The 22,773-nt window shown below is 44.1% G+C and overlaps 1 protein-coding gene across 12 annotated transcripts in view; it reads left to right on the top strand.

The window, feature by feature from the left end:
- LOC115108467 (bromodomain adjacent to zinc finger domain protein 2B-like) overlaps positions 1-22,773 on the top strand; it is a 102,706-nt gene that overhangs the window by 48,163 nt on the left and 31,770 nt on the right. For 7 of the 12 annotated variants that reach the window (XM_029632832.2, XM_029632875.2, XM_065012181.1 and 4 more), the window contains 12 exons: positions 4,944-5,117; positions 11,302-11,508; positions 12,513-12,674; positions 13,085-13,278; positions 13,491-13,688; positions 14,015-14,635; positions 15,468-16,122; positions 16,334-16,615; positions 17,563-17,623; positions 19,596-19,704; positions 19,946-20,047; positions 20,490-20,703. In XM_029632832.2, the coding sequence (XP_029488692.2) occupies positions 4,946-5,117; positions 11,302-11,508; positions 12,513-12,674; positions 13,085-13,278; positions 13,491-13,688; positions 14,015-14,635; positions 15,468-16,122; positions 16,334-16,615; positions 17,563-17,623; positions 19,596-19,704; positions 19,946-20,047; positions 20,490-20,703 (2,977 nt within the window). In that variant the 5' untranslated portion in view covers positions 4,944-4,945. Of the gene's footprint in view, positions 1-4,943; positions 5,118-11,301; positions 11,509-12,512; positions 12,675-13,084; positions 13,279-13,490; positions 13,689-14,014; positions 14,636-14,776; positions 14,854-15,467; positions 16,123-16,333; positions 16,616-17,562; positions 17,624-19,595; positions 19,705-19,945; positions 20,048-20,489; positions 20,704-22,773 lie in introns of those variants that run through there. The other 5 variants (XM_065012211.1, XM_065012169.1, XM_065012196.1 and 2 more) reach the window with 3 other exon arrangements.

Genomic DNA, 22,773 nt, shown 5'->3' with positions numbered 1-22,773 from the left:
CGTCCAGACAAAAACTCGAAAAGTTCCGTTACAGGTCGTAGAAATAAGTCAAAGGATGTTTGGAATCAATCGTTAGGATGTTTTTAACATAAAACATCAATAATGTTCCAACCGGAGAATTCCTATGTCTGAAGAAAAGCACTGAAACGAGAGGTAACTCTGTCAGGAGCGCACGTCACGAGCCTGAGACACTCGCCAGACCACTGACTCAAACAGGTCTCATGAGCCCCTCTTTTATAGTAGAATCCTCATTCAAGTTTCTAAAGACGGGTGACATCTAGTGGAAGCCGTAGGAAGTGCAACTTTATCCATATCCCACTGTGAATTCGGTTAGCCAAGCTTTGAAAAACTACAAACCTCAGATGTCCCACTTCTTGGTTGGATTTTTCTCAGGTTTTCGCCTGGCATATGAGTTCTGTTATACTCACAGACATCATTCAAACAGTTTTAGAAATGTGAGTGTTTTCTATCCAATACTAATAATAATATGCATATATTAGCATCTGGGACAGAGTAGGAGGCAGTTCACTCTGGGCACACTATTCATCAAAAAGTGAAAATGCTGCCCCCTATCCCAAAAAGGTTAAAGCGACGTTGGAGGCCGCTTATGGTAGAGAAATGAACATTCAATTATATGGCAACAAATCTGGTGGACATTCCTGTAGTCATCATGCCAATTGCACGCTCTCTCAACTTGAAACATCTGTGACATTCTGTTGTGACAACTGCTAATTTTAGTGGCTTTTTATTGTCCCCAGTACAAGGCGCACCTGTGTAATGATCATGCTATTTAATCATCTTGATATGCCACACCTGTCAGTTGGATGGATTATCTTGGCAAAGGAGAAATGCTCACTAACTGAAATGTTATCAAATTTGTGCACAAAATTGGAGAGAAATAAACTTGTGTTTATGGAAAGTTTTATTTCAACTCATGAAACATAGGACCAACACTTTGCATGTTGCCTTTTATATTTTTTGTTCAATTTAAAGTAATAGTCGTGTGTGTGTGTGTGTGTGGTCACCCTCATGACCAGCATGGGGGGGGGGACTCTAGGTAAATTTCACTGAATCTCAGTTTTTTGATATTTCGAACAGTTAGGCTGGGGAAATTGTTAGGTATATTAAGGTGTGCGTTAATGATCGTCTTTATTCTAGTTTGCTCATATATTAGCTGATCAGAACGTTTTTATACAACTGTAATTTTCTCTTCACTCAGGTAGTGTATAAAAATGTTCTGATCAGCTAATATATGAGCAAACTAGAATAAAGACGATCATTAGCAGCCTGTCCTACTCCCAACCAAAAATCTGTGAGTTTTGTTTCACAGAATCTCTCTGAATGGTTAATTCATCTCTGGCTGGACAAGTGGAAGTGATATCCCATTTATGCGTTTGCTCATCAATCACTGATCAGGAACATTTAGGCTACATTATCGCATTATTTACCTATTGACTCACTCACATGGTGGACTTATAAAGTCATATATAGAGCGTAGGAAAATAGCCTATCGTACCAATCCCACTGAAACCCAAAATCCAGACTCTTGTCTCGCAAGAAGAATCCTAACTTTATTCTGTAATCCATAGGTTGGATTATCAAAGCACATGCCTATGCAGGTCAAAATACCGCTCTTAACATTCTCTGCCCTGTGTCCTACTGCTGCCCATATGGGAGCGTCAGTAGAGAATGTGTGATCAACAAACGGTATGAGAGTAGATATGGATATTTATTTTAACCGAGTTCGTCCCCGTTAAGAGATCTTGATATTTAAACAATTTCCTCTCCATCTCCCCCGTTATTCATGAGCTGATCTGCTATCTGTATAATCAACTCGATTTTGCCAAATAGGAGATATTCTGTCATTCATTGGAGGTTATCTAGCGAGCTTAGCAACTTTGGTCACTTGTTTTTTGTTTGACTACCTTTAGAGTTGTATGATTCGAAAATGCCTTGGCCTATTTGGGGTGCATCCTGAGAGCGTTCTGTGTCCAGATAGCCTAGGCATTCTGCTGAAATGCACTGAATGAATTGAGGTACATAACGCTTTGACTTTATAAAAGGCCTGTTTCGCAATTCACAACCATGTCATTGGCGATCAAAGTTTACTGTCATTACTAAATATCAGTATGACTTGCTGTGGAAGCTTTACATGGGGTTGCAGCCAGACTGTAATGTGGAACAGCAACAATCTCATTTTGGAAGAACCCCGAGTAACCATATCTTGGGTTTTAAAGCTTTAAATGGATTTATTTCCCGGCACTCTCTGAATTAACATGAATTATTCCCTTTATTGAAATTTGGTCGATTTTCGGGAAAATATGATTCCCTAGTGTGAAGTGACAGAGGTGTGACATACAGCAGGGCTGTAACTAGTGGAACAGGCATGTTCGTCCCAAATGGCACCCTGTTCCCGATATAGTGCACTACCCTTGACCAGGGCCCTGGTCAAAAGTAGTGCCCTACACAGGGAATAGGGTGCCACTTGAGACGCACGCAGAGTGCATGGCGAGAGGCTAGTAGTATAGTGCGGTAGCATGCTGCAGCTCTCTAGCGGACTTTGAATGGGGTCAAGGCATTCTGTATTATACTCTAGATCTCTAGCAGTCCTGCACCTTCCATTAGCTGGAGAAGACATCTTGTCTGTCGGCAGCCTGAATACTGCTGATCCATGCTGATGACTCTGTTGTGGGATTATCACTGTTTATCATCAGCCATCTGTTATGCTGGGTTTGCGGATAATAAGACGGATGACACACACACCGAACCGACACACACTGACCAACCTGGCTACACCAGGAGGGCAAGGCTTACACACACACACACACACACACACACACACACACACACACACACACACACACACACACACACACAGTTGCAGGGAGCACAGACATGGCATTTTCCACCGCAACCAACAGGCCTAATGAGCTCATGGCATTTCAGTGGTCAGTGGCATTTGGAGGTGTGTGGGGTTTTCATTAAGAAAAAGATGGGTCTGTTTTATAAGCACATCAAATTGTCTGAAGGAAGGGGCATATCTTGTTTGCGGCATGACCTGCACTCCAGGCAGGCAGCTGCATTGTGGGAAGGGTGATATCTGCAGAACGTGACTGATTTTAGGCAGATCCATTTCTCCTCTAAATCCTCTCCTGTACATTAGCATGGCTTCTATGGGATCTGCAGCCTGCTGTTAGGAATGCGTGCATTATGTGTGCTGCTGCGTTTGGCATGCCGTCAGAGGCTCAAGATGAGTTGCACATGCACACTCCAAAGTCAAATTAATTTCCCAGGTGCTATATTCCAGGTGCTATAGGTTCTATAGCACCTGGAATATCAGCGCCACTGTGCCATGCACGTTAATAACCTATAAAATCAAGCTGAACCCATTGCTAAGTTCTGATCATTAAGGCAGGATTGGCCTCTTAAGTCTAGAAAATGCTTGATTTTTTATTTTTGTAATTATCGTCTTTGCCATCGTCTCATTCATGTTTCGTTTTCAATTTCCTCAAATGTACGTTTAGTGAGTAATGGGGTTTGAGGGATTGTTTTAAAGGGAACATTTTTCTGAATATTTCTGTAGACAGTTTTTCTGTTATAGACGGAGAGGCGCCCCAGAGAGATACGTCCGTTGTCTTGTGCAGCAGAAATGAATTGCCCAAGAGGAAATCATTTCTGCAACATTTCACAATAGAATAGAGAAGTGGGCAGACATCAAGGAAAGATTAAAGTGTGTGTGTGTGACATGTGAGTCAGACTGGACTTCCATTTAAATCTAATCTTAGTATCTAATGTAGGATCATTTCATATTTGATTTGGGTTATTTAGCCTACCTTATATTAAATCTAGGCTATATTTGTTGGTTCGTTCAATCTTCATGCAATTGAGAATAAATGATCCTCCCGTAAAGAATAGGCTAGATTGTTTCTTTATGATGATAGCTTTTTAAAGAGTACTGTTGTAATTATTAAGTATAAATTAGAAGGGTTTTGATTAAACTATGGACACCTATACATACATACACACACACACACACACACACTGCAGCATGGCCTTTCAGTGGCGCACGGCTGCAGCTTTCATGTCATTTGCGTCGTCTCGTAAGTGTTGTCGGTGGGCGAGGAGGGACGTTACTTAATATTCAGCGGATAGCTTTTTGTCTCCCAGATGTAATCACCAGCAGGCCTAGCTGCCTCCGCTGCAGAGGACAGTCACCGGGGAGATTTAGAAATAGTTTATGTCTAATGATACAATAACAAAGATGCCAGGGCTGTTAAACACTTGTTAAAGGGGCTTTTCGGATGTGGTCTTTTGTGAAACACAACAAAGGGAAGTGGCATAAATCATGGAAAAGCTGGGAGATTTAGGGGGTGATGAAATCACGAGAATACTAAAGAATCAGCCTGTCTGTGTCTTCATTTGGATGATGGGCAGAGCTACTGTGGTCTGTGTCAACAGAGAGATGGCTTAGTGATAGCTCTCTGCAAATCTACCAATCGAGTCACCATTAGTGTTTTAATTAACTGTACATTTAAGAGGAACATCTGCTGCATTGTAAGCTGGGAATGATTTCAATGATTCCTGTGAAAACTGTCCACGTTAAAGCGCTAATATTCTCATTAGCAACGCAATTCTTGAGTGGCACCAGTTTTACATCTTATATAAAACACTCCTGTATACCCAAGAGGGTCTTTTGTCTGTCTCTGTGTGTGTGTGTGTCCATAATATGTGATCAAATACCTCTCCTTACTTTCCCTGTTGCCTCCGTGAAAGCTCTCTGTGAGATTCTCTGGCCAGTGGCCTTAACTAACCGGAGATATTGTTGAGGGGGTAATTAACATGTGAGAGGGGGTGAGGCTCAGTGGGGTGGGGGGTTTGGGGTTTTTCCACCTCTTTTCTTCCCCTGCCTTTTGTAGGTGTGTTGATTGGATTGTGTTTGACAGATATGGAGTCTGGAGAGCGGCTGGCCTCCCCATCGTCAGCCCCGTCCTCCCTGCATATCACCACGTCCGCGGTCTCCTCCGTCGGCTCCTCACCTGCCTCGGCCAAGACACCCTCCTCCAAGTGCAGCGTCACCCCCAGTCACGCCGCTCTGGGCTCCCCTCTCACCACCTGTGGTACGTAAACACACACACACACACACACACACACACACACACACACACTGATGCACAGATCAATCACGTTACATGCGAATACATGGGCTATATTCACCTCTAACTCATCATATTTCATTATTCTCCAACTGCAAATTAAACAAGAAAAGAGCATTCTTGAGTGTTAATTACGAGGGTTCAGTAAGATGAAGAAAGCACCGTCTTCTCACACTTTATTTCCTGACAGTTAGTGGAGAAATTAAAAAGCTTTAGCATTAATCGACACCAGCAATGAAAAGTCCTCTGTGTAAGACGTCGCACACCCGCTCTGATGTTTCTTGACAACCTTTAGCACCAGTTTAGCCCGTTGTGATTTGACAGGTCTGTCAGCCAAATAGAGTGCTGTGGCCTCCGCTGCCTCAAACATCCTCTGTTTTCTCTGAATACTAATTGTGTCCGACGCTATTGTGGCGAGCAGCGGTGATGCATAAACTGTCAGATTACCCTGACCAGAAAATAACATGCACATTTATCAACTGTGATTTGTGGTTTTTCTCCCTATTCTTTCATGATAAGAAATACAAAAAAATATTAATTAATGCTGTTACAATAAAAAGAAGCCATTAGACATTTTGCTCGTACATTATACATTTTTATCCCCCTACACACCAACCAAACACGCTCAGAGATTTCTCCAGATAAGCTATTTTGGACAGAGAGCTGAAATTAAATGCAGAAAGCACAGCACCTCTGAAGTCACATAGCGGTTATGAGAATAAAACACATTTGGTTATTTTAAGAGATTTCTCATCCCCGCTGGTGGAAAGCAAAGATAAAGGTAAAGATATTACATCTCCTGTGTTGGTTACGCTCTATCTAAGTGATTTAATTACACTTGCATGCTTTACTTGTGGTATTAATTCATGAAATTATACTTGTCTCACGCAGTACTTTTCATGTTTGCGAAAGCACTTTATAAGGCAATTTTCAGATACTAATTCTCAATCGGTTTTGGATATCACTAACCTTTTTAGGTTGAAATGGGGGAAAAAACGTTAATTTCACAGTGCTTTGAATCGATTATGGATTGGAAAATGTTCTTTAAGCCCATACATTGTTCAACCGAAAGGACTTGATTGAAATCTGAAATGAAAAGTGCTCATTTTTATATTGAAAGTGAAATGGATGATAAGATAAGTAATTGATAGATCTTTTGCTGTCACAGATGCAATTAAAAAGTAAACGTTGGTTGATTTGAATTGACAAGCATGAAACTCCATATTTTATTTTCATGGCAAACTTGTGTAGGCCTAACTAACTTATCTCCACATAATTTAGGCCTACATCAGTTTCTCTCTAACAATACCAAGATGTCAGGGAATAATAGGAATTACATGCAGATAATCTAGACCTGACATTATCCTTTTATAGTTACCATTTACAGCATAACACACTTATTTGCATTCTTGTATAAAAAGTATTTAGTTTTTAAATTATTTTTATTATTATTATTTTTTAAATTGAAAAAGGGAAGGCTGAAATCAAATGGGAAGGCTGTAAATTGTAAGCAAGCTGCTTGGAAGAGCTAGTGCACAGGGTGGGTTTATAGACCAGTCACAAGCCCAGACCATAAATGTTCCTTATAAACATATTATAAATTGACTTGAAATTAGATTGTAGAATGAAAGTTGACAAGTTTAATTTATTTGGGGTTTTAGTAATTTTATGAGGAAATGTGTTCAGTCATCTTTTTGAATTATGCCAATCACCTGGCTGGCACATGGCCTGTTAGAACAGCAGGTGCAAGCTTCTGTGCACGTCTATGCTGCTAATTGAGTTTCCATTTAAATATGGTCCTTCAGTACTCTAGTCGATCTGACTGTGAGAGAGGACAACATGCAGGGCTCGTCTTGCCAACACGGACATAGACTGTTGGGAATATTAAAATAATTAAATTGTTTTATTTACCTAGGCCAGTCCACTCAATCTCTTGTGGACAGACTACCTAAATATAACTAGTACTGTAGATATGTTGGCATGCTATAGGATGCATGAGATAACGAGCAATATTAGTTCCGGGGCTTCCACAGATGAGGATAGCAACACTGAACTATGCATGAGTGCACTAGCTGTTCCAGACTACTGTGAGATCGCTCTCTCTGTAGCCGATGTGAGTAAGACCTTTAACATTCACAAGGCCGCAGGGCCAGATGGATTAACAGGATGCTTACTCAGAGCATGAGCTGGCAAGTGTTTTCACATTTTGACCCAGTCTGTAATACCTACAGTACATGTTTCAAGCAGACCACCATAGCACTGTGCCCAAGAATGCCGATGTAACCTGTTTAAATGTCTGTCGCCCCATAGCACTGACATCTGTAGCCATGAAATGCTTTGAAAGGCTGGTCACATCATCATCCTAGATACTTTGGGCCCACTCCAATTTGCATACCACCCTGACAGATCCACAGATGACACAATCTCTATTGCACTCCACACTGCCCTTTCCCACCAGGACAAAAGGAACACCTATGTGAGAATGCTGTTCATTGACAACAGCTCAGCATTCAACACCATTGTGCCCTCCAAGCTCATCACTAAGCTAAGGACCCCGTGATTATACACCTCTTTCTACAACAGGATCCTGGACTTCCTGATGGGCCGCCCCCAGGTGTTGAGGGTAAGTAAAAACACATCCTCCACGCTGACTCTCAACATGGGGGCCCCTCAGGGGTGTGTGCTTAGTACTCCTCCTGTACTCCCTGTTCACCCATGACGGAGTGGCCACGCACGACTCCAACACCATGATTAAGTTTGCAGACGACACAACGGTGGTAGGCCTGATCACTGACGTGATGAAACAGCCTACAGAGAGGTCAGAGACCTGGCAGTGTGTTGCCAGGACAACAACCTCTCCCTCAACATCAGCAAGACAAAGGAGCTGATCGTGGACTACAGGAAACTGAGTGCCGAGCACATCCCTATCCTCATCGACCGGGCTGTTGTGGAACTAGTCGAGGGATTCAAGTTCCTCGGTGTCCACATCACTAAGGAACTATCATGGTCCACACACATCAACACAGTCGTGAAGAAGGATCAATAATGCCTGTTTCCCCTCGAGGCTGAAAATATTTGGGCACTCAGATCCTCAAAGTCCTACAGCTGCACCATTGAAAGCATCTTGACTGGCTGCATAACCGCTTGGTATGGGAACTGTTTGGCGTCCAAGAAATTAGAGAGGGTAGTGTGTACGACCGAGTAGACCGAGTAAATCACTGGGGCCGAGCTCCCTGTCATCCAGGACCTCTATACCTGGGGCGTCAGAGGAAGGCCCTACAAATTGTCAGACTCCAGCCACCGAAGTCACAAACTTCTCTCAGCTACCGCACGGCAAGCAGTATGGATGCACCACAGTCTGGAACCAACAGGACCCTGAACAGCTTTTACCTCCAAGCTATAAGATTGCTTTGGCGAGGGAAGTAGTGATCAGAGAGAAACAATGGTTGTGTCTATATACCCATACTAGTGTACTACATACTTAAACTGCATACTCATTTCAGCATTTGAGCTACAAGAATTCACTTGTCTTTTCAAACTCACGTGTTTGACAACAGCTGATAATCAAATTGACTCGATGTACCAGAACGAACGAATGGGGAATTCGACACCAATTCAGATGCATTGAGTACTATTTTTGTTATTTCACATACTAGGGATATAATTTGGGGATATAGGGATATAATTTGTTTGGGTAACCTTATTATTTACTATTATGTATTTTTAGCTTGAATATTATTTTCACCCTTTATGCGATGCGCAGTGCAGAGAACACCGGAATAATTATCATGGAATTACCACAGTGAATTATTGTAAAGTTTGTTTGTGTCATTTAATCCCATAAGGGATGGGTTGCCAATTGTCAATTTGACACGAAAATAACAATTCATAAAAATAACAAAATCATTCATACTATAAAACATAATTTGTTGGCATACAATTTAGTACGCTAGTATGGTATTCGGACACGGCCCTCCCTGGTTCGAATCCAGGCTTGTATCACATCCGGCCGTGATTGGGAGTCCCATAGGGCGGCGCACAATTGGCCCAGCGTCACCTGGGTTTGGCCGGGGTAGGCCGTCATTGTAAATAAGAATATGTTCTTAACTTACTTGCCTAGTTAAATAAAAAATAAAATTCCTTCTAAACCGCACACTTCCTCCAGGACTGTGGCGCAGAATAAATTCCAAGCTGCGCAGATACACAAGATTGTACTTCACCGAATTCGTCCCATTAGTTTTTAAATTAACATTATATCAGCCCCTTTTCAATGCAACAAAACAGATCTAACTTTGTCAGATTGACTCTGTGATTTTGTTGTAGCCAGAGTGCAACGGAGTAGAATTCTATTGGAGCGGTCATTCAATCACCCTCGAGTGAATCCGCTTTTCAGATCAGTTCAGCTCAGTGCGCAGTTAGCGAGTTATTAGCCCAGTTATAGATAAGTATAGTTCAGCAATGGGGAGTTACTGCTTCCGACAAGCAGTCTTTGAAATGCCAGTCAGCTAATTGTCTTAATTAAAGGGGCAGTGTTGTATTTTGAGAGCGGCTTGAATATGCAAATAAATCAAATTTAAAAACAAAATATTTGTCACATGCACGAATACAACAGGTGTAGACATTACAGTAAAATGCTTAATTACAAGCCCTTAACCAACAAAAAAAAGAAATTAAAGTAACACATAATTAAAGAGTAGCCGTAAAATAACAATATCGAGGCTTTTTACAGGGGGTACCGGTGCGGGGGCACGGTTAGTGAAGGTAATTGAGGTAATATGTACATGTAGGTAGAGGTAAAGTGACTATGCATAGATAACAGAGAGTAGCAGCAGCGTAAACGGGGGGGCAATGCAAATAGTCCAGGTAGCCATTTGATTAGATGTTCAGGAGTCTTTTGGCTTGAGGGTAGAAGCTGTTTAGAAGCCTATTGGACCTAGACTTAGCGCTCCGGTACCACTTGCCGTGCGGTAGCAGAGAGAACAGTCTATGACTAGGGTGGCTGGAGTCTTTTGACAAATAAGCCAGTACGCAGAGCGGTAGCCTACATGGTCTAATTCTCTGTATGGTAGTAATAATAATGCATTTTATTTTGTAAAGTGCTTTCTTGCATCATACAATACAATGTTATTTACAGTAAACTAGCCCATGGTGTTACAGACCAAGTACCAAATCATTCATTAATGTCAAGCCCTTCATAATGTAAAAATGTTTTTAAAAGTCTCATGCAGTGTAGGCCTGTATTGAACACCACACATAGGCTACTGTAGGCTATGACATAGAAATAAAAAGTTATTTCCATGTGAACATGTTATGGGATTTGCTCTACTGGTTTTGGTGGTAGGCCTACATTATGATCAAATAGCCGCTTGGCTACTGTCTAAAACCTATAAGAGTACAGCCTCAGTGTTTACTGTAAACGTGTCCCTGAAGTTGCACAAAATTCACATAATGTTCAGGTTTCCGCTCACAAGACCTAAAATTTGTTCAGTGCCCTCAAACATTAGAGGGAACATTGCCTACAATATCTCTCTTTTGTCAGCCTTCAGAGAGTAGTGGTGAACCAGGAGTGATCTGTTAGTTGCATCTATCAGGTGCAAGAGGAGGAATCTTGGGATTGCATTATCAGCTGTTCAAACGTCCTGCACAAATTCCAACATACAGGAAAAAAGCTAAACATGAAATGAACATCCTTGTAAATATCTTGTATTCCCCCCCCCCCCTAACCAAATTCAGGTTCATGTTAGAGGCCATTTTGTTGATATTGCAATTTTATAATCGTATTCAAACACGAGCAACAGCACCAGGCACTTTAAACATGCATGATGATCTCCCTCTGAATACAATCCCAACAGCCTCCCACAACCATGTCTCATATTTGCAAAAGCATGTTTGAACAGATCAAGCAGAATCCGTGGGAGTCTTTTTCCTTTACACCCACTAACCACTGTCTTTATTGATAATGCATAAAACATGATCTCTTCCCATCCAGAGGATGTTGTAACAGATCCTTAAGGACACTTTATTGCGATATTAAACATTAACAGTCTTACGGATGAATTATTTAGCTGTGGTATTTTAGCTACATAGTTTATGTAACTAAATTCATACAGATGCTTCATTATGCCGTTATCCCTCCTCCCTTTTCCAGGACACTTGTTCCGGGCGGCGGGCGATCAACATTTCAACATGTCTACGGTCTCAAGTGCCTTTCCCATCGTCAACCACCCAGCATTTGGTCTGTACACTACCAGCTCAGGGCGCTCAGAGTTTGGAGGCCTGGGCTCCCTGGGGATGTCTGCTGCCTTGGCTGCTCACTCCCAGCTAGGTGCCTTTCCAGGTATGGCAGCTTTTCCAGGTAGGAGGGCCTTGACTAGAATCCATTCTAAAATATATGCACTATCATTAGTTTATGTCTAATAATGAATAGTACAAACTAGAAATGTATTAGTATCTGACAGTGAATAACAGACAGTGCACCCTATTCCCTATATAGTGCGCTACTTTGGAGCAGACCATAATGTACTACTTTTTCTCAGGGTCCATAGGGCTTTGGTCAAAAGTAGTGCACAATTAAGGGAATATCGGTGTCCGTTTGGGACACAGTCATTTGATTAGTTCATTCCGCCTTCTGAGAGTTCCCAGAATGTGTGCTTATTAGCCCCAGCCAACTCCCATGGAGAGAGCCCAGCTAGCATGCATCACCTTTATGGTATCGTCCATCAGTTCAATAGGCAGCATTCAGGACATGACTTTTATAGATTGGGATGGTTCACACCACCACCTTGACCTCTGAGAATAACATTGGACCTATCACACTTTTCAAGCTAAATGTTTTGTTACATAATTTTTTTTCTGTCACACTCAGGAAAATGGTGTTGGTTAGCAACCAGGAACTGTATACAGTTTCCAGAGCTTGTGAAAATGTTTTTTTTTGTATAAGTCTGGAATCACAAATTAATCAGGAGTAACTCGTTTTCAACTTCATCAAGCACGAAGGGCTCCATTTTGAATTTCTTTTGCCATTTTAAAGGGAAAGAGAAAGTCCCCGCGAGACTGTTTTTGCAGCTGTGAAATATCCAGCATGTATGAGGCTCAAATGTGGAGCTACGTCTATCCTCTGGGATTTACAATTTTCAACATGTTTACAATTAAATGGGCTGAAATCAGTGAGTCTGTGGAATGCACTGGTCATCTGCTGAGATCTGTTCAAAGAGAAACGGAAAGGTTGAACAGCCGTAAACCCTGGCTGTCTGAAACAGTGTGTCATCACCGAGATGCATTAAACACGACTCGATTAACAGTGAAATCAGCCTGGCATGGGTTCTCATGCATTCTCTCTCCTCTCCCTCCACACCCAAGAATGGTGGCGGGCAGCTGAGGCTCAGGGGCGGGGAGCTGCAGCCTTCTTTCCCAATCTCCTGGGGCTGCCGCCCATGTTCCTACCCCAACTCCAGCAGAGCAACGACCTCAGCCCCTTCCAGGCCCGCATCCCCAGCAAGAACGGACGAGCCACAGTCAAAGGTAGGCAGACACACACACACACTTTCTCTCTTGCCAGATGTTTTCCCTACTCTGCAAACAATGTAATGAAGCAAGGAACTTTTCTGCATAAAAGAGAATGATGTCCTTATGGGCACAGATACAATATCAAATATGTTTAATTGACCCTGAAGGCAATAAGAAGACCGTGTTAATGCATAAATCAGTTTGTAAGCAGGTGCCGGGTGTCTCACCAGTGAATATGTTAACCTGGAGATCCTTTTGCTAATGTAATTAGATTTTTCCCAATAGTAAGTGCTTTGGCAATTTCTGATAAGTCATCATTTTAGAGAACTCGCCCATCTTCCACCTTTTTTCCTTTTCATAATCACTGTACAAAAGTGGTCGTTCCTGATTTGATAGTTGTGGTGTCTGTTTCCTCATGGTCAAAGGAGTGAATGGCGCTGTGAATGGCAGCAGGATCTCCACTGTGTCTGGGAGCAGCTTCAGCACAACCGCCACTACGTTCTCAACACAGGGGAACACGGAGAAACAGAAAGCCACCAACGGAAGCGTCAGAAGCCGCAAGAGCCACCAGGATGGGACCCAAGTGAAGGAGAAGAGCGTTAAGAAAACTAAAGAGAAGGTTAGTAGGATCTGGCAACTAATAATAGGGCTTACCCAGGAAAAACAAGTCCAAAAAGGACTAGTTTGTGGTAAACATATCTGGCAACGTTAGTGTCCTGCAAGGGCGGCTGCGATCTAGACAAACATTGACATCTGAGATGTGTGCTGTTTTGCAATGGCATTTAGTTACCGTACAGGCCGGAATGACTCCGTCACTGTTCTCTGTTATAGAAACTCAGCAAGAAACCAGTGGAGGCATCCAGCAACAGTGACAGCGAATCAGGTTCTTCCTCGGATATCTCCAGCGACGGGGTGAACAGCAGTGACTCAGACGACCTAGACGAGGAGGATGATGACGACGACGATCAGAGCAACGACAGCGACGATTCTGACTCGGAGAAGGAGAGCCGTGTAAAGAGGACGATTAAGGTGTACTTCAGGCGCTTGTCCAGTCAAACTGTCCCTGTTGGATTGTTAGAACTCGGTAGCCATATATCTGGACTCATGCATATACTATTTCAACATGACATGTCTGTATGGTTTGTCTTTCGAAAATGTTATACTTTCTGCCTTGTTCCAAGCACACTGTGATGCTCTCTATGACTGTTAATCGCAGTTAAATGTCAAGGGCAGCTCCGCTGGTGGGTGGCACGCTGGGGGCCTGACCGTGTTGCCCGACAGGGCTGCCATTGTGGGCTGGGTTGAGTCAGAGCTGACATGAAACTGTCCTCCCCCTCCTCTTCTCTCTCTCTCAGAGCCTGACACAGAGCACTGCCATCAGCAAGAAGAGACCCCATGCTGCTGAAGGCGAGATCGCTCGGGACAGCCGGAGTGGTCTGCTTCAGAAACATCCAGATGAGGCCTTTCTCCATTTCCTCCACTACCCGCTCAAACCCTCACCCCAGCCCCCAGCACTGTCCCAGTCCACATCCCTAGTCTTCCAGAGCTCCAGGAACAGGGAGGAAGAACTCAAGCAGCACACCAGTGTGATCCAGGCTACGGGGCTGGCCAGTGCTAAACCCTTGGCTCTGGTCAAACCACGCAGGGAGGCCTCATCGTCTCCCCAACCCACCAGGCCCTTCTCTCTCTCTTCCTCACCCAAACCCTTTTTTCTTTCTTCTTCACCTAAACCAAACTCTCTCTCTTCATCTCCCAAGCCCGTCTCCCTCTGCTCCTCTCCGAAGCCCTTGTCTCTCTCCTCCTCACCCAAGCCTCTCTCTCTGTCTTCGTCCCCCAAACCACCCACCCTTTCACCCTCACACAAACCCAAATCTCCGACAGGCTCCCCCAAACCCCTGTCTGACAGTATGAAGTTGGGAAGCAGAAACTTCCTGGATGAAACCTTGTTACACATCAACAACTTTAAATTGAAACAGGTGAGTCTTGCTGTATGCAAATTATTTGCATTTTCATTGTTTTGTGTGTAATGGTGTGTTTTCCACTTATTAAAATAAGACTATTCGATTGAAGTCTTTCTCCAAAGCAATATTGATAACATTCTTTTTTTTTTTTTACAGAGAGTTTCGGATATGGATATTTAGTATCTCCCATTTCTTCTTGACTATCATTGTTTCTGATTTGCAGATTTGAAAAGGTCAGCTTCCTCTCTACAGAAATTGAAACGTCTAAGCACTGTTATCAGCAGTTTGATTACGTTTCATGCCGGCTCTCCCTGTACACGACCTAAAGTGACAATGCAGTTAGTTAGCTTTATTGGAAATACTTCACAAAAGCTGACACGCAATTAACTCAGTAATGCTTTAGGAAGCCCGTTGCTATCCCATTGTTATCAAAAGGGGAAAAAAATCTGTCTTTTTCCAAGGATTAAATTATTATTGTTAATCTGAACAGGGGTGATAGCAGGTCAATCTATAACAAGACCTTTGGAACAGGATTTGAGTACTGACGGAGTTTAGAGGTATCTCAAAAAAGAAAGTTGATTGCTAAGCCTAGAATACGGCACTAAACAGAAAAAATTGTCAGGGACTGTGCCGAACAGCTTTTTATTCTTTGTATACCGTGTTCGACACAGACTTGTTTTAATATACTTTAATGGGAGAGACCCGCTTCCTCATTGTCATTCTCACTGAGCAATTACAAGTGCATTCCTTATTATGTTTTCCTTTCACAATCTGCAGTAATGCAAATGACTGACAGCTCGTATAATTACTTCCATTCTCTTTTTCCCCTCTTCCTTCTCTCCTTAAGCCCTTCGTCTCGCAGGAGCACTTCAAACAGGCCTTCCCTCTGCCAGTGATGCATCAGGATCTGTTCAAGAGCCTGAAGAAAAAGAAAATGGCCGCCTCGTCGTCCTCATTAGCACCGCCCTCCTCATTAGCACCGCCCAAACTGTCTCCAGAGACCCCGAGCAGTCACAGGCTCCCTTCTCCACACACCAACCACTCCAACCTGTTCCTGGCCTCCTCCCTCCTGGGCACCCACCCCAAAGGGGTGATCCACAGCATTGTGCAGGATGCCCCCCTGGCCCTCATCACCAAGCCTCGCAGCAGCAGTCAGAACAGGAGCACCATCAACAATTCTCTCCTGGCTGCCACCAGCCCACCCTTCTCTATGCCTGTCAACCTGAGCACTGGGCATAAGGAGCACAGCTCTGGAGCTCTAGGCTGGGCCTCTACCTCACCGGGCCTGGCCCACAGAGCTGGGAAGAGCAAGGCCCAGCAAAAGGCTCTCCACACAGGGAAGGGCATCTCCCAGTCCCAGACCCACCTGGTACAGTCCCAGATGGAGCTGTTCCGGGGCACAGAGTCTGACATCCCCAGCAGCAAGGACTCTGACGACTCCGTAGAGGATGATGAACATGATGACGACGACGACGAGGAGGATTCTGATGACAGCCTATCAGGTTAGTCAGCTCAGCACGTTAATGTGATGCACTTCTGAAACAGCTCTTACGTCTGGTTTAAGTGCTTCAGAGCCACTTTAGGTACAGATTCAGCAGATACTTTAGAGGTTCCTTCAAGAGGCCTGTGATTATCAGTGTGGTTGAATGTGAACTGAATGTTAATTGGAGAATGACTTATCAAGTCCTCCACTCCCACTGGTGTCCCCTGCAGAGTCTGAGAGTAATCTGGAGAGCGACTCGGACGACGTGAAGGACCGCGACGAGACCACCACGGACACGGAGGCAGATAGGACCCCTCTGAAGCGTGCCAAAGGCTCCTCTTCTCTACTCGACACCACCTCCTCCAGCCTCTCAGCCAGCTGCTCCCCTCTCAACCTCCAGGTCATCAAGGCATCCGGTGGCCTGCCCACCCCAGCCATGGTGACCAGCTCTGGGGCCTTGGCCTACCACAGCACCCCCTCTTCCTCATATACTCTCTGCTCCACTCCACCAGGTACCAATGGAACTCTCTCAGCTCGTCTTTGCTCTCTAACCTGTAACTAACATGATGCAACTTATCAACCAGCTAATTATTATAATCAGGTGCGTTAGATTAGGGTTGGAGAGAAAAACTTACAGGATGGTATCTCTTCAGGAACAGGGTTGGAGAGCCCTGCTCAAACCAGTGTGCTACTCTCATGGCCTGCATCCCAATTGGCACTCTATTCCCTATATAGTGCTATTTGGTCGTGGACCTTGAGGCTGTTGGTTGGAAGTCCAGTCCTCTCCTTCTCCAAATGCTTAGTCCGATCACCCAGTCCAATCCAGGGGAAACAACGCATGCTTTAAAAAAAAAAAACATTGTTCAGGGTGTCTCTCAATGCAAAATTATGTCTCTGGTCAAAGTGTTTGTGTCATTGTTTTGATGACCCAGAGCAGGCCCTTTGAGCCTTTTGATTACCCTGGCTGGCACATGTTTAACCGTTTAGCAGCTGAAGCACTTGGCTGGCTCAGACCTCCATGATTACTGCAGTCCGAGTCTCTTTTTCCTAATAGCTGCATGTTGGAATCTTTTTATTGTTGTAGTTCCACTCCCATATAATCATTCTTAGCTCTATTCCTTGATATCGGCTTTGACATGGTCGATTTGACAAGGTACTGTATTGCTAACCCTGGGTTGATGTGTCATTTCTAAAAGCAACCGTGTTTAAAAGGACCCTATGGTTTTGCATGTTTCTTTGAATAAAACACCTGAACGTAACAGGCTGAAATGTTCTTAAAGGTACCCTGTCTGGTGGGTGGAGTTTTCAAGCCATTGTTTCCCCCTAGGCAACTGAATTGACGTAGGTGTTTCTTATTTTAGAGTAAGGGCACCTCTGGCCAACACGACAAGGTTTCTGCATTTGCTCAGGTCACAGTGGATCTGTCAGACTGTAGTAAAGAGTCCCCTCTTTATCCCAGGAACAGGGAAGAGAAGGAGAGTGACAGATGAGAGAAAGCTGCGGACACCTCTAGAGTTTGGGTAAGATATACACCGTATATACATATATACACCACTCAGAATGTCACTGGTCACCCACTGTTAGTGCTGAGTGATTAACCGAAATGTCAGTTATTTGGGTTTTTTGACCGACTTCGGTTCAATTATTTGAATTCCATTTCATTCTGTTTTTTTTTCTGTGAGCTTGATTTGTGCAGCTTCTGTAGAGATAATCACATCGAGCCTGAACTGTGTGATGTTGTAGTTTCCAACAGGCCAATATTTTACATAGTTTAGCACAGAACACTTGGTAATTAACTACAATGACTGTAATCCATTGTGCGCCCACTTAAACTTGTCCAATCTGTGTGAAGAGCACAAGCAAAATCGAGAGGGATAAAAAGCAGTTGCTTCGAGTCTGAAAATACACGATCTACGTGATTGATAGGTGGTATTCAGCAGTCATAAAAGTATGTCTTATTTCATTTGAAGACCTTCTAAAATAGTGATTTTTCTCAGACAGCATAGGCAGCAGCTCTGATGAGATGTTGACTTGGATTGAAATAATAGTCATAAAATAAACATTTTATTAAAGTAATTTGAATAAATGATGGTTAAAAAGTGATAAGCAGTCACTACCATCCTGGGACTTTTATTAATTGTTGTATTCTGTGTTACAGCATTCAACACACATAATGCATAGTGCATTTATTGTAAAAAATAAATGTAAAAAAAAATGTACTATAATATGATGTTGTAGCGATTTCCTCTGTCCCTCAAACAACATGGGTGGTATGACTGACTAAAAGGGTCTTAAAGGAGACAAATCATAGTGTATACATCCCAATCAGTGAGGTTCCTTTTTCCAGAGCGGTGATGATACATCGTCAACAACAGAGTGGCTAGACGAAAAAAAGAGTAAACATCACAACATCGCTCCTTCCCTCCCTTCATCCATCCTCCCTTCATCCTTCCTTCCCGCTATCCCTCCTCCCCTAAACTCTCCCTTCCTTAAACTTTCCCCTTTCCCTCCCTTGTCCCTCTCTCTTTCCCTCTATTCTTCATCCCTTTTCTCTTTCCCTCCCTACCACCCACCATCCATCCCGCCTTCCCTCAGTGGGCCCCTCCAAAGCCCAGGCCTGACAGTAAGCCGAGTGGCCAGGAAATGAGGCACTGCAGCAGTGATGGTCAGGGGTTAACCACATCCAGTCTCAACACAGACGCGCAACATTAGCAGCTCCGTCCCACCACCCACCACAAACCCAGCGACGCTGCACTTAGATCAGGGTGTCTTTCATCTCCCACGGATGTTTCTCATCAGCAGGTTCAAAGAGAAATGCAAGGCGACAAGCCTTATATCAGTCCCCTGCTCCGCTTAAGACCCAGGCTACGTCGCAAATGCTACCCTATTCCCTGTATAGTGCACTACTTTTGACCAGAGCCCCATGGGTTAGTGTACCATGTAGGGAATAGGGTGCCGTTTGGGCCGGAATCCTCAGGCCGTTTCTGTTAGGAGATGGCGGCTGTCCAGATGCACTGAGTGAAGTGTCGTGTGGGGCGGTGTTCCTCTTGGCAGCTGTCCATCCCAGGAGAGTCTGATTACCGCTGGAGTCCTACAGGGCTCACAGGGCAGCCAGGCTACTCAGTACAGAAGACACATCTGTAAACCGCTCATTTAGATAGCTGCCCTCGCCAACATCAGGCTCTAGCTGTCTGCTGAAGGATTGGCAGCTAGGAGAAGAGCATGTAACAATTCTAGCTGACTAAGTGTTGTGTAAAATAATGAAGGTGTAAGAAGGTAGCACAAATCAACTTAGTTTCCACTCATGTACTTTGATATGCAGTACAATTTATAATGCAGCTTGTATAGTTCCTCTACTTTGACTGCTTGAAACATTACAAAATGATACATGACTGGAATATATCGGCACTGCACTGTGTCATTCTGCCCGATTTAGTGTGAATGGGATTGTGCTCCTGTACGGGAATCACTTGTAACCTCCCTCCATCCTAGGTGGCAGAGAGAGACTCGTATCTGTAATGTGGCAGGCCGTCTGCAGGGAGACGTGGCGTATTACGCCCCGTGTGGGAAGAAACTCCGGCAGTACCCCGACGTGATGAAGGTAAGGTCATACCTCCCAGGTCACTAGCGTTAGCATCCTCGCTCCCTACATCTCTCTCGTACGAATCCTAATAGATTTAAAGCTAATGTTAATGAGGGATTTTATTTGCATTGTCTCCAAATTTTGATCAAGAAAGACATAGTTTACACCCAAACCAATAAGGTTTCTGTTATTAACTTAATCTTTGCCTTAACACTGATCTTTTGTCTCACCAAGGCCTCATTTATGTTCTTCTTTGTAGTATGTGTCCAGAAATGGAATAAGTGACATCACACGCGATCATTTTAGCTTCAGTGCAAAAATAAGGGTTGGTGACTTCTATGAAGCCAGAGAAGGACCGCAGGTGACTGTCATCTCTTTATTGACCGTTTTTTCCCTCCCACAGAGCAGTCTTCCGTAGCTGTACTGTAGCTGTACTAAAGTACTGTATATCATTGTGTTACTATTACATTCACAGGAAAAGTTATATCGCTGTATTGTAATATGAAAGCCAGGCGCATATAGTTAAAGGGATAGTTCACTCCAAAACGCTATTTTAAGATGGAGCCCTTTCAGTACATAGAAAAGAAACGTGACAAATATGCGTTTTTCTACATTTAACAACAAGTGATGTCTAATTGATTCATACTTAAAGGCAGCAATTACATAGATATATGTATTTAAGCTTAACGTTCATATTTCTTTGTCATGAGGGATGTTTGTTTATACAGTATCAAGTATAGTCATACTGCAGTGTAAGTAAATGGAATGCTCTAATTGGCTGTCCCTCGCTCTCCTCTCATAAGGGATTGCAGTGGAGCTTGTTGACCGAAGATGAGGTGATTCCTCGTATCCTGGCCATGGAGGGGAGGCGTGGGCATCCCCCTAAGTCTGAGCACCAGAGGAGAGGTGACAAGGGCCCCCGGTCCAGGCGCAGTAAGGGTCGACTTCCTAACGTTGGCGAGGCCGACTTCCCAGGCGCCACTGACGCCAAACTTCTACGCAAACTGGAAGCTCAAGGTGGGTTCAGTTCTTGCAAGCATCACTGGGGTACACGAAGTGACCAAAAGTATGTGAAAACCTGCTCGTCGAAGGGCGATTTAGGCCTGTCTCGCAGTCGGCATTCCAATTCATCCCAAAGGTGTTCGATGTGGTTGAGGTCAGGGATCTGTGCATGCCAGTCAAGTTCTTTCACACCGATCTCAACAAACCATTTCTGTATGGACCTCGCTTTGTGCATGGGGGGCATTGTCATGCTGAAACAGGAAAGGGCCTTCCCCAAACTGTTGCCACAAAGTTGGAAGCACAGAATGATCTAGAACACATATGTCAGAGTCAAGGCCCGCGGGCCACATCCGGCCCGCAAGAAGGTTTTTTACGGCCCCTGGGATGATCTTGATTTATTATTAGAACCGGCCCGCAGCAAGCCGGCAGCCCGCAGATCTTTTACACGCACCAATACTACATTTCCCACAATGCAAAGGTGACGCACCGAGCAGTAGGCTGCTTCATTTCAATATTTATTGGCACAGCAGTCGTCAGCATCACAGTAAAATTAACTTTCAGATACCCATCAAAAATGGCAAAACGGAAGGTGGATACTGAGAACCGGGGGTTTCAAACAAGGTGGGAGTCGGAGTATATGTTCACGAAGGTAGCTGGAAAACCTGTGTGTCTTCTGTGTCTTCTGTGTCTTCACAAGGCCAGGCTGCTGTCAAGGCCAGTTTTATTTTGGCAGAAGAGATCGCTAAATCAGCCCGGCCATTTACGGAGGGGGATTTCATCAAAAACTGCATGATTAAAGTTTGTGACGAAGTTTGCCCAGAAAAAAGGCAACTCTTTTTAAATGTGAGTCTGAGCAGAAACACCATTGCCGAGAGAGTAGACCAGTTGTCCATCAATCTAAAAGAGCAGCTTGTGAAAAAGGAAAAGATTTTATTGCATATTCCTTGGCTGTGGATGAGAGCACCGACATTTCTGACATTGCCCAGTTGTCAATTTTCATCCGCGGAGTGGACTCCAACCTAAGCGTGACAGAGGAGTTTTTGGCTTTACGTCCTATGCATGGCACAACTACGGGGCATGATTTGTATGAAGAGGTGTCAAGATGTGTAAATGAGATGGAGCTGCCTTGGGAAAAACTCGTGGGTTTGACAACCGACGGAGCACCTGCGATGTGTGGACACAGGAGCGGACTGGTGGCGAAGATACGGGAAAAGATGCAAGAGGAAAACGCGACAGGTGAGCTGACAGCTTATCATTGTATCATACACCAGGAAGCGTTGTGCGGTAAAGCCTTGAAAATGGAGCATGTAATGAGCATCATCACGCGCACAGTTAACTTTATCAGAGCCAAAGGTTTGAATCACCGCCAGTTCAAGGCATTTCTGACGGAGTTAGAAACGGAGCATGGTGATTTGCCTTATCACACAGAGGTGCGATGGCTAAGCCAGGGAAAGGTGCTTCAAAGATGTTTCGAGCTTCGTGAGGAGATTTGTCTGTTCTTGGACAGCAAAGGAAAGACACAACACAACTCCGAGACGAAATGTTTCTGTGTGAAATGGCTTTTCTGTGTGACATTACGAGTCATCTGAATGCAATAAACTTGCAGCTGCAGGGTCGGGATCGTGTCATCTCTGATATGTACAGTACAGTGAAGGCATTTAAAACCAAACTGACTCTGTGGGAGACGCAGATGCGGAAAGAAAATTTGAGCCACTTTCCCAGCTGCCAGACCATGAAAGAGAAGCTCTCTACCAGTGCGTTCCGAGCACACAGTTGGCTGATAAAATAGGTATGCTTGCCGCTGACTTTCGACGCCGATTTGCTGACTTTGAAGCACAAAAAAGCAGGTTGGAACTGCTCGGTAACCCATTTGCTGTTGACGTGGAAAGCTCACCACCAAACCTCCAAATGGAGTTGATTGACCTCCAAATGCAATGATGCACTGAGGGCAAAATATGCGGCAGTGGGTGCTGCGGAGTTCGCCTTTCCTCCCGGCACAATGCCCCAGCTGCGCATCCAGGCTGCTCAAACGTTGTCTATGTTTGGCAGCACATACCTGTGTGAACAACTGTTTTCTTTGATGAA

Source organism: Oncorhynchus nerka, linkage group LG3, assembly GCF_034236695.1.
Source record: "Oncorhynchus nerka isolate Pitt River linkage group LG3, Oner_Uvic_2.0, whole genome shotgun sequence".
Lineage (NCBI taxonomy): Eukaryota > Metazoa > Chordata > Actinopteri > Salmoniformes > Salmonidae > Oncorhynchus > Oncorhynchus nerka.
Note: the sequence above shows the minus strand (reverse complement) of the source record. Positions and strands in the feature narration are given on the sequence as shown.